At 37.9% G+C, this 22,771-nt stretch overlaps 1 protein-coding gene and 1 long non-coding RNA gene across 4 annotated transcripts in view; one reads left to right on the top strand and one right to left on the bottom strand.

The window, feature by feature from the left end:
* The first annotated feature begins 3,049 nt into the window (after positions 1–3,049).
* Positions 3,050–22,771, top strand: part of efnb1 (ephrin-B1) — a 36,597-nt gene continuing 16,875 nt past the window's right edge. Inside the window, exons 1-2 of the mRNA XM_058774973.1 lie at positions 3,050–4,096; positions 19,314–19,591. Coding sequence (XP_058630956.1) covers positions 3,978–4,096; positions 19,314–19,591 — 397 coding nt within the window. The 5' untranslated portion in view covers positions 3,050–3,977. The remainder of the gene's footprint in view (positions 4,097–19,313; positions 19,592–22,771) is intronic.
* Positions 16,843–22,771, bottom strand: part of LOC131540319 (uncharacterized) — a 181,378-nt gene continuing 175,449 nt past the window's right edge. For 2 of the 3 annotated variants that reach the window (XR_009271247.1, XR_009271246.1), the window contains 2 exons: positions 19,423–19,484; positions 16,843–17,324 (listed from right to left, as the gene is read on the bottom strand). This is a non-coding gene — a long non-coding RNA (uncharacterized LOC131540319). Of the gene's footprint in view, positions 17,325–19,356; positions 19,485–22,771 lie in introns of those variants that run through there. The other variant, XR_009271248.1, reaches the window with a different exon arrangement.

Consider the following 22,771-nt stretch of genomic DNA (forward strand, 5'->3'; position numbering starts at 1 on the left):
AGTCGCCACCACAATTTCACACCAAGTTTACCGGTTCAGACACGCACGCACACACTCACGCACACACTTATTGACACACAGAAGTTTTCTGAGCCCATTGCTCACCGTGACAACCAGATCATCTGCCTATGGCTGCGTTCCCAGATACACATACTTATAGAGGACTGGCACACCACATACAGTCCATGTGCGCATGTAGGTGGCTAGTTTTGCTTGTATACAAGTGATTTTTTAACTGGGCTGTATGTGAATGTGTAGGTGTGTGTCTCTTTTTGCTCCAAGCAAATGTTTTTATTGTAATACTGTGTTCTCAGTGTGCTGAGCTGGGCCTATGGGGGGCTTTCTGGGTGGGGCAGTGTTGGATTGTCATTCATGATTCCCTACTGACTGAGTGTGGGAGAGAGAGAAGTGTGTGTGCTGGAGTGGGGGGTGTGTGTGAAATTGGTCTATTATCTGCATGAATATTCCATCAACACCCTCCTGAGTTCCTCCATTACAGTCATTCCACCTCCTTGTCACACACAAACTTACCTTCTTGGGTGAAACAATTCCAAAACATTGTTAAGTTAATCTACTGTATTTTGGACCAAAACCAAATCCAACATTACACAATGTAAGGCCTTCGCCCACGTATACGTGCACAAACATATGCACCTTAATGCACATGCAGACATAAATGCTAAGTTAGCTTAACCAACAATAATGTCAATTAGTTATACTAGGCACAAATAAGAAGGAAACGGAAGGGTTCATTAGGGCAGAGACATGTTAAGCCACCATCACCACCCAGTCGACTTTATCTAAGCTTTGGGCTGCCTGGTAACAAATGCTCAGATATTAACACTCAAGCATGTGTGAACAGGAAAACAGGGTGTATACAGATTGTCTATGTATGTATGTGATCTAAATTATCATGCAATACTAAACTAATTGAAAGATAAACAATACATAACTATATTAAAAAGTTTGGGTCAGTTTTATTTTAAAGAAATTAATATTTATATTCAGGAAGGATGCACTGATCAAAAGTGAGACATTTATAATGTTACAATATATTTCTATTTCAAATAAAAGCTATTCTTCTGAATTATTCACCAATCCTGAAAAAATGCGATACGGCTTCCACAAAAATATCAAGCAGTACAAATATGTTTTCAACATATAATAATAAGAAATGTATTTGAGCACCAAATCAACGTATTAAAATTATTTCTGAAGACTGGAGTAGTGAATGCTAAAAATTTAGCTTTGCCATCACAAGAATACATTACATTTGAAAATGTATTAAAATAGAAAATTGTATTATTATTTTTTTAATGATACAAATACTAAACAATATGATGGATTTTACCGTTTTTTTTAGCAATAAAAAATACATTTAAAAAGAATAAACGGTAAGCATTAGACTTCTTTCAAAAAATCTTACCGACCCCAAACTTTTGAAATATAGTGTATTTATATGTATGTGCATGCTTTTTATCAACTTTTATGCAAAGTTCAAAGTTCTAGAGTATGAATGGGTCTGTGTGGCTGTGTGTGCTTTTGGTTTATTAGTAACTGTGTGTAGACCGCAGTACGGACATATTAGTGAATAGCTGCTGACAAATGCACTCCAGTAATTTCTTCTTGGGTGTGTGTGTGGTTTTGCTCTCTTCGAGCTTGTTGCAACGAATATTTTCAGTTCAGGCTCGAGGTACTAAATGTCAGATTGTCTCAGATACAGAAAGAGCAGATTAAAGAAAAGAAGAGAGGAAAAAGAGGGCGTATGACTGGCTGAAAGGTCTTAACACTCAGGCTAAGGTGGAGGGGCTATATTTAGCTCTGAGTACTGATGAAATAAAAGGTCAGATATTTGTACGTATGCAAAAGGACATGTAAATATTACACACAAAACTGCAGAAAGAATCACAAAGAAAACACCAAAATGAGCCTCTGCAAACTAAAAGTCATCTATCTTAGAACACAAACTGCTCTTTCTGCCAGAGCTGATGACGTTCAGCCTTAAACAGATCACATGACTGCATTTATATCATTTCTAAATGTGTGGCTGGCCTTTCAGACCTGATCTAAATGTGGGCAATGAATAAACTGACATTTCACACACACACAAGAGCTCAAAGAGTAAAAGCTACACTACACTCATGTTATCTAAACACAAGCCAGAGGACTAACCCTTCTCAAGACATATGGCTCTCAGAAGAACCACACACACACACACACACACACACACAGGTTGTATAGCAGATTGACAGGACACCATATGTCACTCAGAATCGCATCTTACTCGGGGAGGAAGACATACAAATCAGTCACAGACAGATTTGCCATCAGACACGGGCAACTGAAATTATTAAGATATAAATGTGTCACCGTTTGGTATACAGTATATTGTCGTAGTTTTGTACTAAAACAACAAATAAAAGCTAAATAAAAGCTAAAATCAATCATTTACAGTTTGAAACATTCAAATCAGTTTTTACAGCCGATAGGGGGCGGTATTGACTACTGAAAGGATTAGCGTTATCTTTGTTTGACCATCAAATATCATTAGTGTCACTCTCTTGGATGTCTTTGGGATAATGATCCTAAATCTGTTATTAAACGCTTTTACGGTGAAGACCCGTGTTTCCAGCTGTAAGCCGTGATGCGCTGTGAATATAAAACAGACTTACGTATTCAAATGACTCCAGGAAATTATAAACTAACCGAGAGGGGAAGCGAAAATAAAACATTAGAGATAAACGTACGGAGTAACCATAGTAACAAGTAGTCAGCTTTGCTAAACGTTGTCCAGAGAAAATATTAATTTGCAGCATATTTGTCTGCAAAAATACTCGAGAGACACTTTCTTAAACTCAAACACTTTTGAACGTCTTATCTTTAAGAAGAAAGACTAGACTCGCTATCCGTTTTTGTTAACGCATCAGTCTCGCAGCTGAACTTCTCTGAAACTCGCTGTACAGAGAGGGACACCATGTTGCGACGTTGCCCTAAACGTGCGCTCCGATTGGTCCGTTTCGGAATAGGGCGGGGTTTAGCAGCTCGGTGGGAGCGGAGGTGATGGATCGCGAGCCACTGCGCTGTGAACGGTGTGCGGGACTGACTGCGGACGCACCGGATCCACGGTTGAGCGCCGAACAACTCCAAACAAGATCCAAGGCTAAAAGACGCGTCATTAACTCGCAGAGGAAGCGCCGAACTGCTGGAGTTTCCCCATCTGTTTATATTCTTGAGACGAAAGTGTGTGCACCTTTCTGCACGCGAGCCAGGAGCGGACAGTAGCTGATATCCCGTCTATCAGCATGCACTAAAACGCCAGATCATACAATATCAGAAGCAGCAAGACCCGGGAGTTTACTTTTCTTGGTTCTTTTTGAAAGAGAATCCAAATGGAATTGGACAGACATTTTTGGCAGTCCTGTGACTGACAGTTGGACACTTTGAACATGGATATAGGGCGATAAATTTCGGACAAGAACTGTTGCATTTCTAAAGCGCATCTCTATGATCTGGGATCAAAAGCGAAAGGAGTCTAATTTTAAATCTGACACATGATCAGGACCGGATTTGTGCACCAATCTGAACCCCAACACGGGATTGATGGTCCTTATACCTGTGTGCATGTCATTAACCCCTCTATTTAGCGTGATCTGACCTTTTGTGAGGCTACTAGCTCAACTAATAGATGAGTAACGTTACAATAAAAGAGTCAGGCGCTGCCGTCTACCTAAGTGCAAGGTAGCAGCGATTTTGGTAACAGAGAAACGTTGGCCCAGAAGCCGCCTGTGCAACGTTGTGCGACACCTTTTTTTCCTCCAGGCAACGCTAGAAAATTTGGATTTGGAAGTTGAGCCATGGAGCCCCTCCGCCTGGACGCCTAACCTACTCTGTTGCATGTGGTTCGGTAACCCGGAGTACAGTCGATCGAAAGGATCTTATCTTCTTGCTGGCTTGTGTCTTTCCGAGAACAGTGTAAGATGGCTGGAAGTGACGGCTCGTGGAAATATTACCTCTGGATTCTGACAGCCATGTGCAGATACGCGTTACCCGCAGCCAAATCACTGGAGTCTGTCGTGTGGAATTCACAAAATCTCAAGTAAGTGCACGAGCGCGTGTTTAAAATCCCATAAAAAGAGCATGAAATGTAGCCTACGGTCTCAGATTAGTGATATTACTAGCTGGACTTGTATTGTTCATAAAAGAGTCCGATCTGCAAATCTCCGCTACTCGTATCACGGCTCGCTCTCCGGAATGATGACATGAGGCTCCCGTTGAGCTCGAGCCTGAAGTGACCGTGCAAGCGCGCGCTCTCTCGGGGATATAACGCACAGCTGTCATACTCCGCCGCCGCTTCTCATCAACTCACAAAATCCCTTGTCGAAGGGGATTCGACAACACTTTTATGTTAGTTCAACTTCGTTAAATGTTTATGCTAAAGATTTTTAAGAATCTCTTAGCTTTCTTAACTACGAATTCGTATAGGCTACATACATTTTAACGTGTGGCCTTGACGCGGGCCTAATTCTCCGTTAAATTACATACTTTAAAAAAAATTAGAAATAGCTAGAACTGCTACTGTTACTCGATGTTTTTAGCAGGAACCACTTTCTGTCTGTCTCTCTCTCTCTCTCTCTCTCGGTGTGTCCATCTTTTTCCCCCATGAGAGGCGAACTGAGTATCCGCCACCGGCCTGCCCCAAATCCCGGCGGCCCGGTGGCTCTTTGCGCCTGTCATATTGATCAAATCAGAGTTGTGTCGAGAGGGTTAATAGGTTTTTAAGCGGGGGTTTCCTAGACGCTCATAAAAATCTCCCTGATTGCTGCTCATAAAACGTTCAAGGGAGCGTCCAACATGTTTACTTAACCTGAATAATGGCTCGAGACGCCACTGAAGCTTGACTCAACAGAATGAGAAAGAACGCTTATTGTTTAATTTTGCATTCGCAAAAGAAGTCATAATGTACTTTTTTTTTTAAAACTCAATGTATATCGTAAACAAAAGTAAAATGTTAGATTGTCTTGCTAGTTGACTAACATGATGATGTGTCTTGTTTTGCACTTTGTGTGGAAAACTGGCTGCGTCTCAAAACCTAATGAGCTGCCTACCCTGACAGCAAGTTTTTTTTGTTTTTTTTGGGGCATCTATACAGCATTTTGGGCATCATAGGCTTGTCTTGGTAGGCAGCTCAAAAGGTTTTGAGTCACAGCCGCTGAGTTATGAGCGTAAACAGGGGGACAGGAATAGTGCACATGTGTTTTTCATCTCGGGGGGAATATTTTAATTAAGGAGTCTCTCGGTTGGCCTTGTAAAAGATGAGCAAAAAACTTGAAAACTTAGCATTTGAGACCCCCAGGGGCGACGCGAAAACATAAAATTGTGCTTTTAAAACTAAAACCGCATTGTAAATTAAAAAATGAACATACGTTTATTTTGTTTTTTTTTCATTTGTACTGTTCTCATGCTTAAACCGAGTAAGGAAGGAAACAGGAAAATAAATAGTTAGCTGTTTAGAAACTGGGAAACACTTTAACACAACTTTAACTATATTTAACTGTGTAGGAACTATATACTTTAAACATTACATTATATAATGCTTAACAGATATTTAGTTAATTTACACTCAGTTAGAAATGTTATGAAAGATTTATATATCAAATATATTGAGATCTTGTAAGCACTGTATGAAGTTTTAAATGACTTTTTAAAGTTACTTTACTTTATTAAAGTTTTACTAAAATTAATTTAATGCAGCCCCTTAATTCAGACATTTCATATCCATATTTCCTTTTTTTCCTATTTATAACTCTTTAATTTAAGTAAATTTTAAAATAAGTTTTTTTTTTTTTGTACATGTTGAAAAATAACCCATTTTCCTACATGCAAAGCACATGGGCCCTCAAGATTTAAAGTAAGGAAAATTTATGTTTTGAGGGTTTTTATTATTATTTTAATTAATTTAAAAAAAAATTGTGTGTAGGAGTTAAACCCATTAGGGAGATCTTCGAAATCAGCAACATTTGAGCTTCTCGTCCTGCGAGAAAAAAAATCATATCAGTCGCTGGAGCCCCTCTGTGTGTGGATTGTTTTACTCATTGAAACAGCTTTGAGCTCCACGGCACAGCAGATGCGCAAACTGGCCTGTTCTGTTTTACCACAGTTGCTGCATGTTGTTTTAAGTACTTAATGTTTATTTACTTACAGACTGTGTATGTGTGTGTATACGCACCTGTGCATGAGTGTGTGTGTGTGTGTGTGTGTGTTGCTTAGTCACAGGTTCAGGGACCCTGACTGAAGATTGAGAAGAAGAGAATTTGAAACAGCGCGTAAAGTCGAGAAAAATGATATCGGAATCATTTGTTAGTGAACGTTCTTGAGTTTAACGAGAGGCACGTCTGCATATCTCAATATCATTAAAACAGTGCAACAACTCGATGCACAAGGATGAACTGGTTGTTGAACGCAAAGATTATCCTAAGCGCTCTCATAAAGACATATGGGCCTCGGGCAAACACGCTCTTTGCGCTCTATCTCTGCAACGGACATATGGGAGCGTCCACCACCATTAAGTCCAAGCCACCCTTTAAACCTCTTACCAGACTCTCAGCAGAGAGACCATCATACACACGCTCACACACACACACACACACACACACACACACACACACAACTCTCTCACCCATAATAATGTGCCATTTGTGTTTTAAGTCAGACTTCTTTCAGACTGAATGCGAAATATAATTGAAGGACTGTAAAATTAGAAAAACTCTGGCTGCGTTCTCCACCCCTCAGCACTCTGATATTTATATCAGCAAATGCAAAGTTTACTGAACGCTAAAGCTACCGCTGCGTTTTCTCTAGAAGAAACATTTGGTGGAACAAGAGCTTCACTGATTTATTCTGTTGACACAATTATGTAAATTTAATTACTTCTAGACACAACTACACATACGCGCTCACGCACAGACTTACCGCTGGTTTCAGATGTATAATTCTGTTCCTATCTGCATGGTTCACAGCTATAATTTGGACTGAGAAAAATGTAAAAGCGACACCCCTCCCCTCCCTTCCTCTGCCTTGAGGGAAGAAAAGAGAAGTGGAGTCTGCTGGGAATGGAGAGAGAGCGACAGACAGAGAGAATAAAGTAGCTAATCATTGGGACAATTATCACATTGAGGCAGAGATTTCAGGTTATAACTTATTCCCTTAATGTGTCACACTATGCGCACCCAATCAAACATACACAAACAACAAAATGAGGACTCGCTTTACTTCCCACATACGTCATCAAGTTTTTCTAGTTACAAATTAATATAATTTTACTACATTCAAGTTCTTGGCAGCCACTTGCTTATCACGAAAACACTCTAGCTGTTTAGAGACAATTTTCTGACGAACGACTGCAAATTAACTACATTTCTTTTGGCTTTTGGATTTTTTTTAAGAACAAAGTAAAAGGGAATCCATGATATATGTATGAATATGCCTATGTGTTTTGGCCATATTCCAGTGCTAAGGGAGGAGATGAGGAGCTAATTGGAAATCTGTCTCTCATTAGCTCAAAAATGCTACTGAAGTACTTTACTTATGTGTGTGTGAGTGTGTATTCAAGCGTACAAGTCTGTTCATTTACCCAACACTCTGTGGTGCACAATTAGTCTTAATCAGCAACTTCTATGTGCACATATCACCGTCTAAAGCAGCGGATAAACATGCAGTTTAAAAGTGTAAAAAAAAACAACAACTACAAGTCAAATTACAATCAATTTTTTTTAAATATTAAGATATTCTGAAAAAGTGTTGTTTTGGACCCCACTGACAAAACATTTTGAAAGATCATTAATGTTCCACAGATTAAAGAAATTCATACAGCTTGGAAATAAAGTTGTAGTAAATAATGAAAGAATGTTCAAGCAATTGGCATTGGATTTTCAATAAATAAGAAGTAAAAGAGAATTCCAGGAAAGTATAAAATAAGCCTATTTATGTAGGCCAGACTTAAACCTGTATCCTTCCGAGAGGCTCCAACCTGTTGCAAAAACGTGCTCTGATTTGCTGCGTCTTGTGAATGTAGAAGTTTCCAAAAAAAAATTTTTTGGGTCTGAAGAGTCTGATTATGATGACATGAAAAGACATAGTGACCTTTGACCTGCTAGGGGATCATGTTGGTCTCAACTGCGATCAAAGTTGCGGATTTCCACGGATGCCTGTGTGACTGTTCGGGAGCATTTAGGACATGTTTGGGCATATATTCAGTCATCCACAGCAGTAATAATTATTCTCTGAGTCGTGTTACTTTCAATCATTGTGTCCGTGTGCATTTACAAGTGTGTACGCATGAATGTGTGTGTGTGTGTTTTTGTGTATGCATGAGTTAGTGTGTGTGTATGTCATGATCAGTGGTGTTATAATAGGAGTTGACAGTGAGGAGATTAACTCTGTCAGAGTTTCAATATGTTGAACAGCAAGAGAGGACTCATGCAGACTCACACACACACACACACACATACACACACACTTCCCTCTGTCTCAGCCGGCATTTCCACAGCAGACCTGTTCCTCTCTGAAGTGTGTGTGAAGTGGCTTTTGTTCCAGCGTTGATAGCATTTCACGGTGTTGTGCATGTTTGTCAGTGTGTGTGTGTGTGTGTGTGTGTGTGAGTTGTGTTCTATAAATGCTATATCCTGAGTCTAACTATGTGACGTCTATAAAGCATGTACATTTTAACGGGGATTCAGTTTGCAACTTAAAACCGTATTTCTGTAGTCATTATATAACAAGGAGAGAGAAAGCGAGAGGGGATGGCGTGGAACCTAATTTTTATTATACATCCGTGTGTGTGTGTGCATGGCGAGGGCTTCATTAACAACAGTGCTTAAGTAACAAACGCACATTGTCTGTCCCTGACCAAGCATGACCGCTGGGCTCTCACAGCCTCCTCAAACGGCTCTCACACGCACAGACGCGCTCCGAGCCCAGCGCCCGTGTTGTTTTAAGGACTGTAATGTTTGTAGTTGTAGGGTCTGTTGGAGCACACGACGGAAGAGGAGCAGTGGCAGCTGCTGGGGGATGGGTTTACTTAGCTATACTTTGGGGACAAAATTGTCCCCAGAAGTTAGCTAAATTGTGACAAAACCTCCCTTTGGGGAGGCCCCGGATATCCTCAGAGGTCAAAATCATTCATAAATAAAGTCAATTATGTTTTTAGAAAACGTAAAAAGGCTAAAGTGTTTCTATTAGGGATTTGGGTTATGGTTAGTCTGTTACAATTATAATTAGCTTTATTTATAAACAGTAGAAGTCTGTGCCGGAATGTCCTCGTTTAGATAACTAGGTAGACATGTAAACACAGGTTTTTTAGGGGAATTCAGTGACGTCTGACAACTGACCCAAAAATAAAAATGTGTCATCATTTACTCACCCTTATGTCGTTCCCAACCTGACTTTCTTTCTTCTGTGCAACATAAACTATATTTTGAGAAATGTCTCAATTTTATTTTCCTCTCATTTAACTAAACAGTATCCAAAACTGTAACAACATGAGGTTGATAAATGCTGACAGAATTTTTAAGGTGGTTTCTGTGGGTTCATAAATATGCTAAACATTCAGCGGTGCTGATATAAATCAGTTTCATAGTAATAGCATCTGATAAGACTGCTATATCATGGTACCGCCACAGTACGGTTTTGTAAACAGCCAAAACTTTTTGTAAACAGTCCCACTATACTTTCTCCTTTGTCCTGTATTCATCCTGTACCACCAAAATGACACTATTGTGCCATTTCAACTCGGTTCTGAGGATATCAGTACTTTACTTTACTCAAGGCCTTAACTTCTAGAGTTACAACGAGAATTCAGGCATCATTTACTCACTTCATGTCCTTCCAAACTTGTTAGATTTTCAGTCTTCTGTGGTACACAACATGTTTTTGTATCCCAGAATGAAAGCAAACACTTATTTTTACTGTCAGGCTACAGTAGGGGCAAAAGAACAATACAAGTATAATAAATGTAATACGCTATATACTGAATCTTCTGAAGCAATATGATAGCTTTGTGTGAGGAACGGACTGAAATTGAAGTCCGTTTTCGCTGAAATTTCTCCCCTCCATCAGAGCACTTAAATATCTTTTACACAATTAACCATTCAAAATTTCCTGCCTGAAGACAAACCGAGTTTTTTGAACTCATCTTTTAAATGAGATTTGAGAACCAATAATTTGTCATTGTCCCTTTGTCCCTGTCGTGTGGAATGTAGCGCATGAGTCAAATGCACTTGTTTTTTTTTTTTTTGGATAAAATGATTGCAGATGTACATTTCAAGTTTTATATAATAAAAACTTAATTTAAATGTATTTTATATTGTTGTTAAACTCTATGGTTTACCTCATTCAAACACATGATAATACCTAAAGTTTGCTTAGAACGTGACAAGTCACATTTAGGTTGCAGGATAAAATCACTACAGTGCTGTGGTTTAGGGTGGATGCTCATATGTATCATTATAGCTGGGCCGGATTTCTGTCTCTCTGTAGCAAACTGTTTCCTCTCTCCTTCTTCTGATCAGACATTATGCAAATACCTAGACTCATAAACGTCAAACGAACCCGAGACGTTAAACACCAGTTTCTCTGTCTTTCTTTTTAAAGAGGGAATAGAGCACTGTATCATCACGTTTAAACCATCTCATGAAAGATCTGACCATAATGTGTCTCTCCTTAACAGTACACATACATGCTTCCTTTTGTACAACAGCTGCAACCTTCCCTGCAAAGTGACTTTGGAAATTCAGAGAGCCTGTCACACACACACACGCACACACAACAAACATAAGGGCGTGAGGTGGGAAATGATTAGCGTTCTGTAAGAAGAGGTTTGCGATCTGTTGGTTCCTTCCCTTCTCTGTGTGCACATTCACACTCTCATGTTTGTGTTCTCTTTTGACTTTGTAAGACAGTACACACTGGTGGATTAAGGGTGTATATATATATATATATCTACCCTTAACACATTTATGCTCGCATGTAAACAAAGAGAGTCAACGCAAATCTAGCAACTCCAAACCTGCTTAAATTCTGCTATGTATACTCTCTCTCTCACACACACACACACAGCGGGCCATCAGTCACACCCTTTTAGAGTTCAAAGCTCCTCCATCCTTTTTATCCACTTTCCAGTCGACAGCTCAGACCATCACACTCACTAAACCCATCATTCCTCGCCGGCGTGTGTGCGTGTGTGTCCGGAGAAATGGTCACGCTTTCAGTCAGCTAAATGCTGCTATAAAGCATCAGAGAAGCTGAAGTCTCCAGCCTGCTTTCATCTCCAGCTGATCTGAGCTCAGCTCTCTCTGCATGCAGTTTCAAATCACAATAACCTTTATTAGCTCCGGCTGACCTGAGAACAGATCTCTCACGCAACTGTTCTAAGCTGCTTAGGGTTACCTGCCATTAGAAGACTTACTTCTGAACGCACACCGGGAGATCAAACTCTACTCACTGATCTTAGGTTTGGTTGAAAACACACAAATATCAGGCTCAGGACGCCCACAGATAGATCAGGCTGAAAGCTGTTTACTGGTCTAGGAGCTGTGGAAAGCAGCTTTTAGGGATACGTCTGAATCAGCCATTTTAAAGGCTCATTATTATTTAAAATGGAGGGGAGAAGGAGTTTGGAGCCATTATTGGTGAGACAGTGATCTCTGCCTGCAGCTGGACAGAACAAATGGAAAATCTAATTATAAAACAATGCCGAAAACACACTCGATGCACACACATCCACACGGCTAATTCATAAAACATGAGCAAAAAAAAAAAAGAGTTTGTTCATCTGTGTGTGTTTACAGGTTTGGCTGTGCCTGTGAGGCCTACATTTTGGAAATGCCTTCACAAATGCAGTGAAACCTGTTGAAAAGAGGACCTGACTATACGAAAGGCTCATAAATCATGTTTTACTTAAAATCTGCTGATATTGACAATATATCAGGTTTAACAAATATCACTACAAAGGATGAAGCGTTGAATATGTATTTTCATGTTATGACCAATAGCTGATAAATGGACAATTCTATACTGTTTAAAAGTTTGTATTGTAATATTTTTGTAAGATGTGACAGTAAAAAAAAAAAAAAAAAAAAGCTATTTCATAATTGCTTTTCTTTTAAACTTTCTTTTCATTATAGAATCTCTCAAGATACCTCAAGTATAAAGCTTCCACAAAAATATGAACTGCTTTTAACATTCACAGTAGTATTAAATCAGCATATTAGAATGATTTCTGAAGGATCATGTGACACTGACTGACTGAAGACTGAACTAATGGCTGATGAAAATTCAGCTTTGCCATCACAGCAATAAATTACATTTTAATATATGTTAAAATAGAAAACAGTAATTTTATATTGTAATAGTATTTCACAATATTACTGTTTTGTGAGTCGTTGTTCAAAAACATTAAAACAAGTTTGAATGGAAAATATAACACTAAAAACTAATGGGAATAGATTTTGAAAAAAAATATTAAATTTAACGCTGTTATTAAATAATTTTATTCTGAAAGATTTAACTTTTAGGCGAGTGTTTAATAATCTCAGTGTAAAAATAGAGGAAATTCGCTTTTACAATTAAACATTGCAAAAATATCGCTAAACATGTACCAATCATCTCTTTTAAAAAACCATTTGAGTCTGAAATGTTGTCGCTAATGTGGTGAAATCAACATGTAAGATGTTTAGTTTCTGTGCAAGATGAGGGGAAAAGCTACGTACACTTATTCTAGTCCACATTACCATGACAGACATGCTGAAACACACACATAAAATGTGATGATGGAGTTTAGTGTGTAATGACAACTTGTCATGGTTCTCTAGTTGGTTTTGGTTCCCAAGAGTCTCTCTATCACTGCTATTATATTTCTCAGAGGTGTAAATATCAATCAGTGATGCGGTCACAAATAACTACACGTGTGTTGCTATTAGTAAAATGACAATTTCTTCCCTGTGTGTGTGTGCTTGATTTCTGCTGCTCTTTTCTCCCAGGCATTTCAGAGTGAGCTGTCAGCCGAGTATAACCTGTTTGTGTTTGTGTGTGTGTGTGTGTGTGTGTGTGTTTGCAGTTGCTTTAATTGCTCTGTAATGTGAGATCCTGTGAGAAAGAAACACACACAGACACTGAAACTCTTCTGCATTACTGTGACCTGTGACTCGCACACACACCCATACACACATTAAGAACATAGATATTATACTCAAGTGTGTGTGTGTGTGTGTGTGTGTGTGTGTGTGTGTTTAACGGTGGTATCCTGGAGGAGCTCTAGAGGAATTCATACCTTTCATCTCACACTCAGACAAACACAATACTCCTGACAGTGAGTGGGAGAGCAAATATGTGTGTGAGAAAGAGAGAGAAGACGAGACGAGAGAGACAGACTTTGACAGAGAGAGGAGAGACAGAGTAAATATGAGCATTTCTGGCTGTTTTTTTCCTTTTGCACCCTAAATATATATATATACTGTCTGCCATAGCAACTGCAACCATTGTGTCATTGCATTTGGAGAGCCGTAAAGTTGGTTATGAATGCTGTTATTAATTTTATGAATGCTCTTTTGCTGTTATAAATAACAGTGTTATTAGTATTCAGTTGTTATTTAGCGAAACCGAGGTGTTGCCATCCACACAAAAATTGTAACACATTTTATACACCAATTAGTGTTGAGAAATAGTTTGAAACTGTAGCTTACTTAGGTTGAACTGCAATAAAAAAAAGTTTAGGTTATTTGAAGGACAGAAAAAAACATTTCAATTATGTCAGACTAGATCATTTGTTTAGAAAATCAGGAGGGTTGCTCAAAAGAACTTAAATGTACACAAAACGCCCCCATTTATAGAATGCTTATTAAAAATGCTGTTGTAAAATTTTGTGTTATTGCTTGTAGTTATTTACCTATTTAGGGTAGCGCTGCAATATTTGTTTGTCACAATATTTAAAAGCTAAGTATTTATTATTATTATGTATTTGTAGCAAAATGAACCGGTTCTATAAAGCTGGTAAAAATTGTCCAGTGAATTCGATTTTCTCTCGTGTGAGTCTGAGGTAAGAAAATTCTACAGTGGCTCAAGTCATTGTTTCAGAGCTGAACAGATGTAAGATATCTTCTTGCACTACGGGAAGACCTGTCATACAGATGTCTTCCTGTAAGCTTGATGTGAAACTATCAAATGTCACAAGAAACTGGTACAGCAGTCCAATAAAAGATATGAACTAGTCACACTATTTTAAGGGTATTGTCATCACAACTAAAATTGCAGAATGCACTGCATTGCAAACTAAAAATAGTTTTGTTATTCCCAAGTGATTTCCACCCATACCTCCAGCACCAGTCCTACATGGGGATCAGGGTGAATGGAAATGTTATGACACTGGTAAACAGTAAAGTGGAAGAGTTCTTGTGAATTCTGTTGTATTTGCAGATCTTGATAGTTCAGTAGGGGACTTTAGCTTGACCTCTAGCCTCTTTGAACTGGTGAAGGTAATATGAGTGGAAAACCTGCAGCTAAAGGCAGAGGAGGACAGCAGTGAAGAATATACTTTTGTCTGATTGTGTGATGGAGAGTTATCATATCGCTCCAGGGCCGACTTGGTGCACTATTGCCCTTTGACTAAAAATCCCAGAAACCCCCTTTGCTTGCATTCTGTGTTTCCATCGGATAGGATATGAAAGGATTAGCCTATATATTTAGATTAGGATTTCATGCAGGATATGAACCTTAAATAAAACGTTTAACTGTGTAAAAGTAAGAAACCGGTTCATAAATTAAGTAAATACTGTTTTTAATTAAATCAGAAAGTAAAATTTAACTTTTTTTTTTTTTTTGGTGGTAGGTTTTTCTTTAGCTATACTTTGAGGGCTAATTTGTCCCCAGAAGTAATCTAAATCTGACATAACCTCAATTTGAGGACATCCAGAGATGTGCTTTTTTGTAAAAACGAAGTAAATCCTTTTTAAAATATATATATATAATTTTAAATATGCAAAAAGTTTATCCAAATTGTGTGCGAGAGAGAGAGAGAGAGAGAGAGAATTAATGAGGATGGGGGGTTCTGCTATGGAGATTCCTCATCTCTCTTAGACTCCATTCACTCATTTCTCCCATTCTCAACAAGATGCCGAAGGCTCTGTGTGTTTTTTGAGTGTGAGTTTGTGTGCAGTTGTTATTGTGAGTGGGATATGTGTAAGCTGTCGCTCTCTCTCTCTCTCTTTTTCTCTCTCTCGCAGACAAAGAGCCACTTGTAGGAGCTCTGCCTTGAGAGTGGACAATCACATGACCACCACACTCTATACATACACCCGGCGTCTCGCCATGCTGATTGTGTGTGTGTGTGAGTCTGTTTAATGAGAGATAGGTGACTACATTTTCCAGTTGGAAATGTTACACACCAAAAATAAAAGTGAACTTTCCGGTCTTAAATTTTAAAATGAGGTATGTGTGTTGTGTATATGAGTTGCCGATGTTGGTCCATTGTGGAGTTTAGACTTAATGCCAAGACATGTGATTACAGCCCCTTCTCAGAATGTAGTCACTTGTGTGTTAAGAGGTGTCTGTGTCTATGTCTCTCTCTCTCTCTCCCCCTCCCTCTTGAATGAGGCTGATTTGCATGGCTGCTGTATTCAGTATTTAATTGGTGCCATTCAGTCCTGGTCTAATCCCGTGTTCACTTGTTTAAAAAGCGAGGAGGCCTCTTATTGAGTGTGTGTGTGAGAGAGAGAGAGTGTGTGTGTGTGGGTGTGCAAGTTTGTGGGTCTAACTCTGTTTCACACAGTGAACAGAAACTGAAGTGTATGTGTGGATAATTACATTTACAATTTGAATTAAGACATCTCCCCCACTCTAATGTGCTACTGATTTAATTCAATTTTAAGCAGGAAATTACATTTGTTTATTAATCTCTGTCTTTCTAGAATTTTGTTATTCTGACTTTGTTCCTTAAATATTTATTTTAAATATTTTTTTGTTTATATTTACATTAATTATACAGAAAATTAAACACGAGTAACTTTTATCGATAATATTACTAATAATTATTACATTTCATAATTGTTTTATAACTCTGAACAGATTATTAATTCATGTACATTCTAAAAGTAAGATATCTTTTACTTTTTAACTTTAGTGCTGTCATGATTAATAGCATCCAAAATAATATGTGGTGTTTACTGTGTATATTTATGTATATATAAATATACACACATACATGTATACATTTAAAAATATATGTAATATATATTTATCAGTGCTGTCAAATGATTAATCGCATCCAAAATAAAAGTTTTTGTTTACACAATATATGTGTGTGTACCGTGTATATTTATGTATATATAAATACACACACATGCATGTATATATTTAAGAAAAAAATTGTTTGTATATTAATTATATTTATATATATGAATATAAATATATACATGTAAATATTTTCAAAATATATGCTGTATGTGTGTGTATTTATATATACATATTAAATATACACAATACACACACATTATGTAAACAAAACCTTTATTTTGGATGCGATTAATGTGATTAATCATTTGGCAGCAGTGATATTTATGTTTATATATATAAATATATATACATATACATACATATATATATATATATATATATACACAACATAAATCATATGAATACACACACACATGCAAATATTTCTTAAATATGTACATGTGTGTGTATTTATATATACATATACACAGTACAAACATATAACATGTAAACACAGACTTTTGGATGTGATTAATCACGATTAATCGATTTGACAGCACTAATAAAATTTCATGGTGTTACCTCAAAGTAAACAAGCGTTAATAAAAGAAACACAAAACCCTGTTTGATTGGCTATCTGACACAAACAACACAAATTGCGCATGGCACATTCATACACAGGCACACAAACTCCTTAACTTCCTGTAGGAACAAGGAAGGGTTACCTAAATGATTCTAAATTTGCTGGGGAGATCTCAGATTCAGCGCTGTGTGTTTAGGGAGTGCACTGCCTATTATGAAACCTCTTTGAGCTTCCAACACACACACATTTGCAAACAATCCCTCTCAGGTCCTGCTTCTGAAATTCTCAGTCTGCAGCAGCTGCTGATTTGACAGGAAGTGATGAAGTCTTTTCTTCAGAGTTGAGGAGGTCAGATTCCTCCTCCTCCTCGCTCGCTTTCTCTTTCTGTTTCTGATTTGTTCAGTCATAGCCGGCCGTCAGAGGAAGAGCACGAGTTTGACATCTTCATTGATGGGGAAAAAAGAGAGGGATGAAAAGAGATCTAGAAACAGAGGGACAAAAGAAAGGGATAGACAGGAACAGAGAAGAGGCCGCAGACAGAGGAGGCAAATGTCACACAAAGAGTTTAACCCTGCAAAACTCCTTCAGTCATGCAAATCTCTTATTCTCTCACGCACACATAGATATTCTCTAGTTCTGCATGTCACCGCCTCAGATATCTGCTTTTATGAAGTGTTACAACATTAAACGTTAATCTCTGGGCTGCCTACCACCTCATAATATGATAAACAATGCGTATGCATGTCTCAATTTAATACGCCGGATTATCATTATTGGGTCTTGCCAAACTCATTTTGGTGTCAATTTCAGTCCCTCTGGCAAAGTTCACTGTCTTTAATAATAATAATAACAATATATACATTTTTATTTTTTTTCCATATGTTATTTTCAATATACTCTACAGTTCAGAAGTTTAGGGTAAAATTCATGTTTATGCTCACCACAAATACAAAAATATTAATGCAATTTAAAATGTAAAATTACATTTTTTTCAGAATTCTTTGAGCAAAGTTCAAAAGAACAGCAGTAATTTGAAATTTAAATCTTTTGTAACATTGTAAATGTCTGTCACTGTTGATCTATTTAATGCATCTTTGTTGAATAAACATTCATTTCTTTTTTTGTTTTTTTTCATTAAAAAAAATCTTGACCAAAACTAAATAAATATAATATAAAACCTTTTATCGATACACTAAAAAAATCTCTAATTTTGGTCGATAACTGATGTGGTAGATCCCCGCCGACTCGCTATTCTGAAATGCCACTTTCTGTTTGCTTTGGTTTGATTTACATTTACATTTTTTAGTTATTGATGCGTTTCCTCTCTACTCTTTTAAGTAAAAAAAAAAAAAAACAACAAAAAAACTATAAGCTATCATAACTGCAGTGTGTGTGTTTGTATTCTTGTTTATATGAGTCTATCTGTTTTCCATTGTTTCCTTTCTTCTCATTGAGAACATAATTGTGCTTCTCAATGGCTGTAATCACTCAGTCATAATTGGATTTCACAATCCTGTACACACCTCAGACACAGACGCATGCACGTGAACACACATACAACATGTTTTGTGAATAGACGGAGGCCTGTGCCCCAGTAAAAGGTTTTTGTTGTTAATCCGTCTGTGAAGATGTTTCGTACGCTCTTATGTGTGTTAAACCAGCGAACAGCCTGCAGCGAGGAGTGTTTGCATGAGTGCAGAAATGAAATTATACGGAGACAATATTAGAGTTTGATCAGGACCATATATCAGGGAAATGCAAGTTCTCCTGAACTCCACTGATGTGTTTTATTTAAAGGCTTTGTATATTTACTTGCCATTATTCAGTATGTGTCCATATCTTTTTGATTAGAGGGTGTGTGTGTGTGTGTGTGTGTGTGTTTGTAGTTTTAGGGGATTTTTGTGTAAGTGTTTTTGTCTGTGCATTGGAGTATGTAGTTTTAAGGCATGTCTGTGTGTGTTTGTGTGTGGTTAGCAGTAAAATGTGTTAAGAACTGTGTTGCAATCATCTCCCCTTACACACACACACACACACACACATTCTCAAGTCTGAGAATAAATCATGTATTCCCTGAATGTGCAAGTAGTGTTGATCAGCACATGAACAATAAATTAGAAACTCTTAATAAATTAAGTCAGATGCTTCACTTTCCCTGTCTAATAAATCACAGTCAGCAGATACAGCTCTATCTCCATCCAGCTCATTTCTGACTCTGCTCTTCTGTTGCTCGCTTTTTTTAATATTTGGAATTGTTTTATATTTTGAAATATGTTATTAAAAGGAAAAAAGGAACGGCGATAGTCCCTCTGGAGCATTTTGTGGAGGATCTTGGCAGTCTGGAGGGCTATTTGAACCCAAGTTTTTCCTCTCATGATCATGAAATCCGCAGAGATGCAGATTCTACTGAGAGTCAGAAGACTGTATAAATGTGTTTGTGATTTATTGTAACTTTGTATGCTTTGTGTTGCAGGTTTGTGTCTGGGAAGGGCTTGGTGATCTACCCAGAAATCGGTGACAAACTGGACATTATCTGCCCCAAAGGGGAAATGGGGAGACCGTATGAGTTTTATAAACTCTACCTGGTGAAGAAAGAGCAGGCCGAGTCCTGCAGCACCATACTGGACCCCAATGTTCTGGTGACCTGCAACAAACCAGAGAAAGACATCAAATTCACCATCAAGTTCCAGGAGTTCAGTCCAAACTACATGGGACTTGAATTCAAACGCTTGACAAACTATTACATCACCTGTAAGTAACTCCAGTTTTACTTTTGAGAACTAAATGTTCACTATCAGAACATATTTGCAAAAGTTGTAGTACTGTTAAATTGTGAAACTACAGTACCCTTAAAAGGACATCATATGTACCCATAAGGTACTACTTTTAGAGGTTAATAAGGTACAAAGAGTTCCTTTTAAAGCTACTGCCCCACTGACAAGCTGTTCTGTTTTCTGAGTGTTGATTGACTAAAAATCCCTAAAGTTGTATTTCACAAATTAAAGCGTTAATCTATTGTAGTATCTACTGTATCTAAAACGTTATTTTAAATGCAGTAGAAGTTATTGAGAAGTCCAATTTTAGATGTGTGTTTGGGTTCAAATCTCCCCAAAAGAACAGTAAAACCCAATGTACGGACCAGCCAAAGGTCCTTATTTTTGTTTAATTTAAACCACGGACTATGTGATGGTTTGGGGTATGGTAAAGTATAGAAAATATCATTAGCGCTGTAGAAAAACAATGTGTAACAAACAATTGTGTCATATATGGAAGCCCGTTTCTGCCTTAGAGTAAAAAATAAAATTAGAGATTCCATTTAGGAAAAAGAAGCAAAGTCACAGTGTGACACATAAAGTCACAATTGTGGGAAATGAAGTTGCAATTACGAGAAATAAAGCCACAGTTACGACAAATAAAGTCGGAAAAGCAGGAAGAGGCTTCCATAGTAATGGTAATATATTTGAGTAAATCTGTAAATGACACAGTCAAGCTTTTGTGAAAGAGGTTTTCAGCGAAGGGAGGATTTTCCAGCCACAAACAGCATGCAACAGTTGTACTGAAGCGCTGATTAATCATTCATTCAGAATTAAAGATTTCCAACACGTTCAGCATAAATGCATGCTAGACCCTTAGCATACGAGATAAAAACAGCAGGGAATAGCATGGTAAATGTAACACGCTCTTTCTGTCCCCTTTTTTCTATGGCTCAGTGTACCCACCCCCTTTACCCCACTGTCTTTTTTTAACTCTTTCCCCAAGGACGGTGGGTGGGAGGGAGGAGACACTTTCAGTCAGGCATGTCTCATTGGTTGTCGTGCCTCACTGAGTTTTTGGTCTTTTGGCCATGATGCCCAGACATGTCCCATAATCCACTTCACCTCTACTGACCCATCACCACAACTACACCCCCAGCAAGCAGCAGGACTGCTATTAGATCCAGTAAAACACTCTCTCACACACACACACACACACACACACACACATACAGACTCCCTAGCAACCAGTTTCCTTTATCTTGCTCTGGTAAACAGGATGAGTCTGGTTAAAATAATTTTGCTGAAATGTGTTTGTGTTATGGGTTCAGTGCTTTTTGCTGTCTGGTCATCTTGTTTTCACTGGTCAGCTGAGTTAATAACTCAGCGAGAGACTTTAGAGCGTGACAGTTTCACACGCATCCGTTCGCCTCTCAGAAAAAGCCTCTTGAGTAGCGTTTCTACAGTGTGCGCTATTGGTATGTCACATTTACATTGTTTACATACAGCGAGACCCTGAACTGATTGTAGTTTGGCATCAGTATAGATGCTTTTTAATATAAACCTCCCCATGTGAGTGTTAAATGTAAGCAAGATGTTTCCAGACGTCTAAACTGACCACTAATTAGAACTTTTTTGAAACGCACAGTCTCAAGGAAGCATACTGAACTAATTACACTCTCAAAATGCCCAAGTATAAAAGCATTTTACTGTGTACACTGTAACCCGGATTGTGTGTCCTGCCATGTCTTGTGGTTAAAAGTTTATAGCGTGTTTTAATTATCACATTTATGATATTTTTGTTAGCTCTCCGCGTTAATGAATTGTTGTCTTGTGGTTTGATAATGAATAGCTACCATTTAGCTTGTTCTGATTGTGTCTGAGCAGATACATGCTGCTGCAGACCTCACTAACACTGACAAATCATCACGCGTCGCTCTGCCCACCCGCCTTGAGCGTGTCTGTCAGGCTTTTTCAGTTGCTACAGTGTCACTCCAGGTGCTTTTTATCCATCCACGAGAATCTGCTGTTTCTCCTGTCACTATATTTGCCTCTTTTGGCTTGGTGTCGAGTTTCTTTCTCTCAGCCTCTGTGCCTTTCCTGTACCCTCAGTATGTTGATTTCTGTGATGCTGACAACGTTTCCTGTTTTTGCAGCGCTCAACACTCACTATATCATCATGCCACCCGCATCGTACCCTAAAATGGCCCTTTTGGTCTTTGATTCTATCTTTATATCAGCATCAGTTTTCTTTTTAGAACATTTAAGTTTAAATCTGAACTGAGATTTAATTAATTAGAACAATTGCTTCATCTAGAAGGCTGCACACATCCCAGGATACTCAAGTTAATATGTAGACAATGCAGTCCCTACCAAGGTTCGGTGTGCTGGCTCCAAAGGCCAATCCAGCGACTGAAATCTCCCCGCTCTTTTCCTTTATCCATGTAACTATTTGTCAAATCGTCTCCAGTCTGTCTGCAGAAGTTCTTTGAACCAGACCGTGTCTGCTCTCCCGTCTCTCGCTGTCTCAGCCTCCAAGTCAGTTAACTTTCTCCTGTCGATCTGTGTCACAACAGTAAACTCAAGTGCTCCAGACATGTTGTGCTGTGCGCTAAAATAACTATTTTTAATTGGTATTTTTGTCTTGTTTTCCAGTAGAAATATCTAACTATCCTTTAAACAACATTAAACGAACAAAAAGTATGCACGGCAAAAAATGTTTTTCTTACTTAGATTTTTTCTTGTTTCCAGCCAAGATATCTAAAAATTCTTAAATCAAGAAGGATTTTCTAGACAAGTAAAAATTATTGTCTTGTTTTCAGCAAAAACAAGTGAAAATGAAGTGAGTTTTTGCCTGAAACGAGCAAAATAATCTGCCAATGGGGTAAGCAAAATAATCTTATTTCAAACAGAAAACAAGATTGTTTTACTTACCCCACTGGCAGATTATTTTGCTCGTTTCGAGCAAAAACTCACTTAAGTTTGACTTGTTTTTTCTGAAAGCAAGACAGTAATGTTTACTTTACTGAAAGAAATTTTAGATATTTTGGCTGGAAACAAGCATTTTTTGCAGTGTGTAAAGTTTAATCCTTGCTTTCAGAGAATATATCTTGCATTCATTTTAATTCCCTTAGCCCATTGGCATTTTTAAATAAATCTCACATAAGCATAAATCTAA

Source organism: Onychostoma macrolepis, chromosome 05 (assembly GCF_012432095.1).
Source record: "Onychostoma macrolepis isolate SWU-2019 chromosome 05, ASM1243209v1, whole genome shotgun sequence".
Lineage (NCBI taxonomy): Eukaryota > Metazoa > Chordata > Actinopteri > Cypriniformes > Cyprinidae > Onychostoma > Onychostoma macrolepis.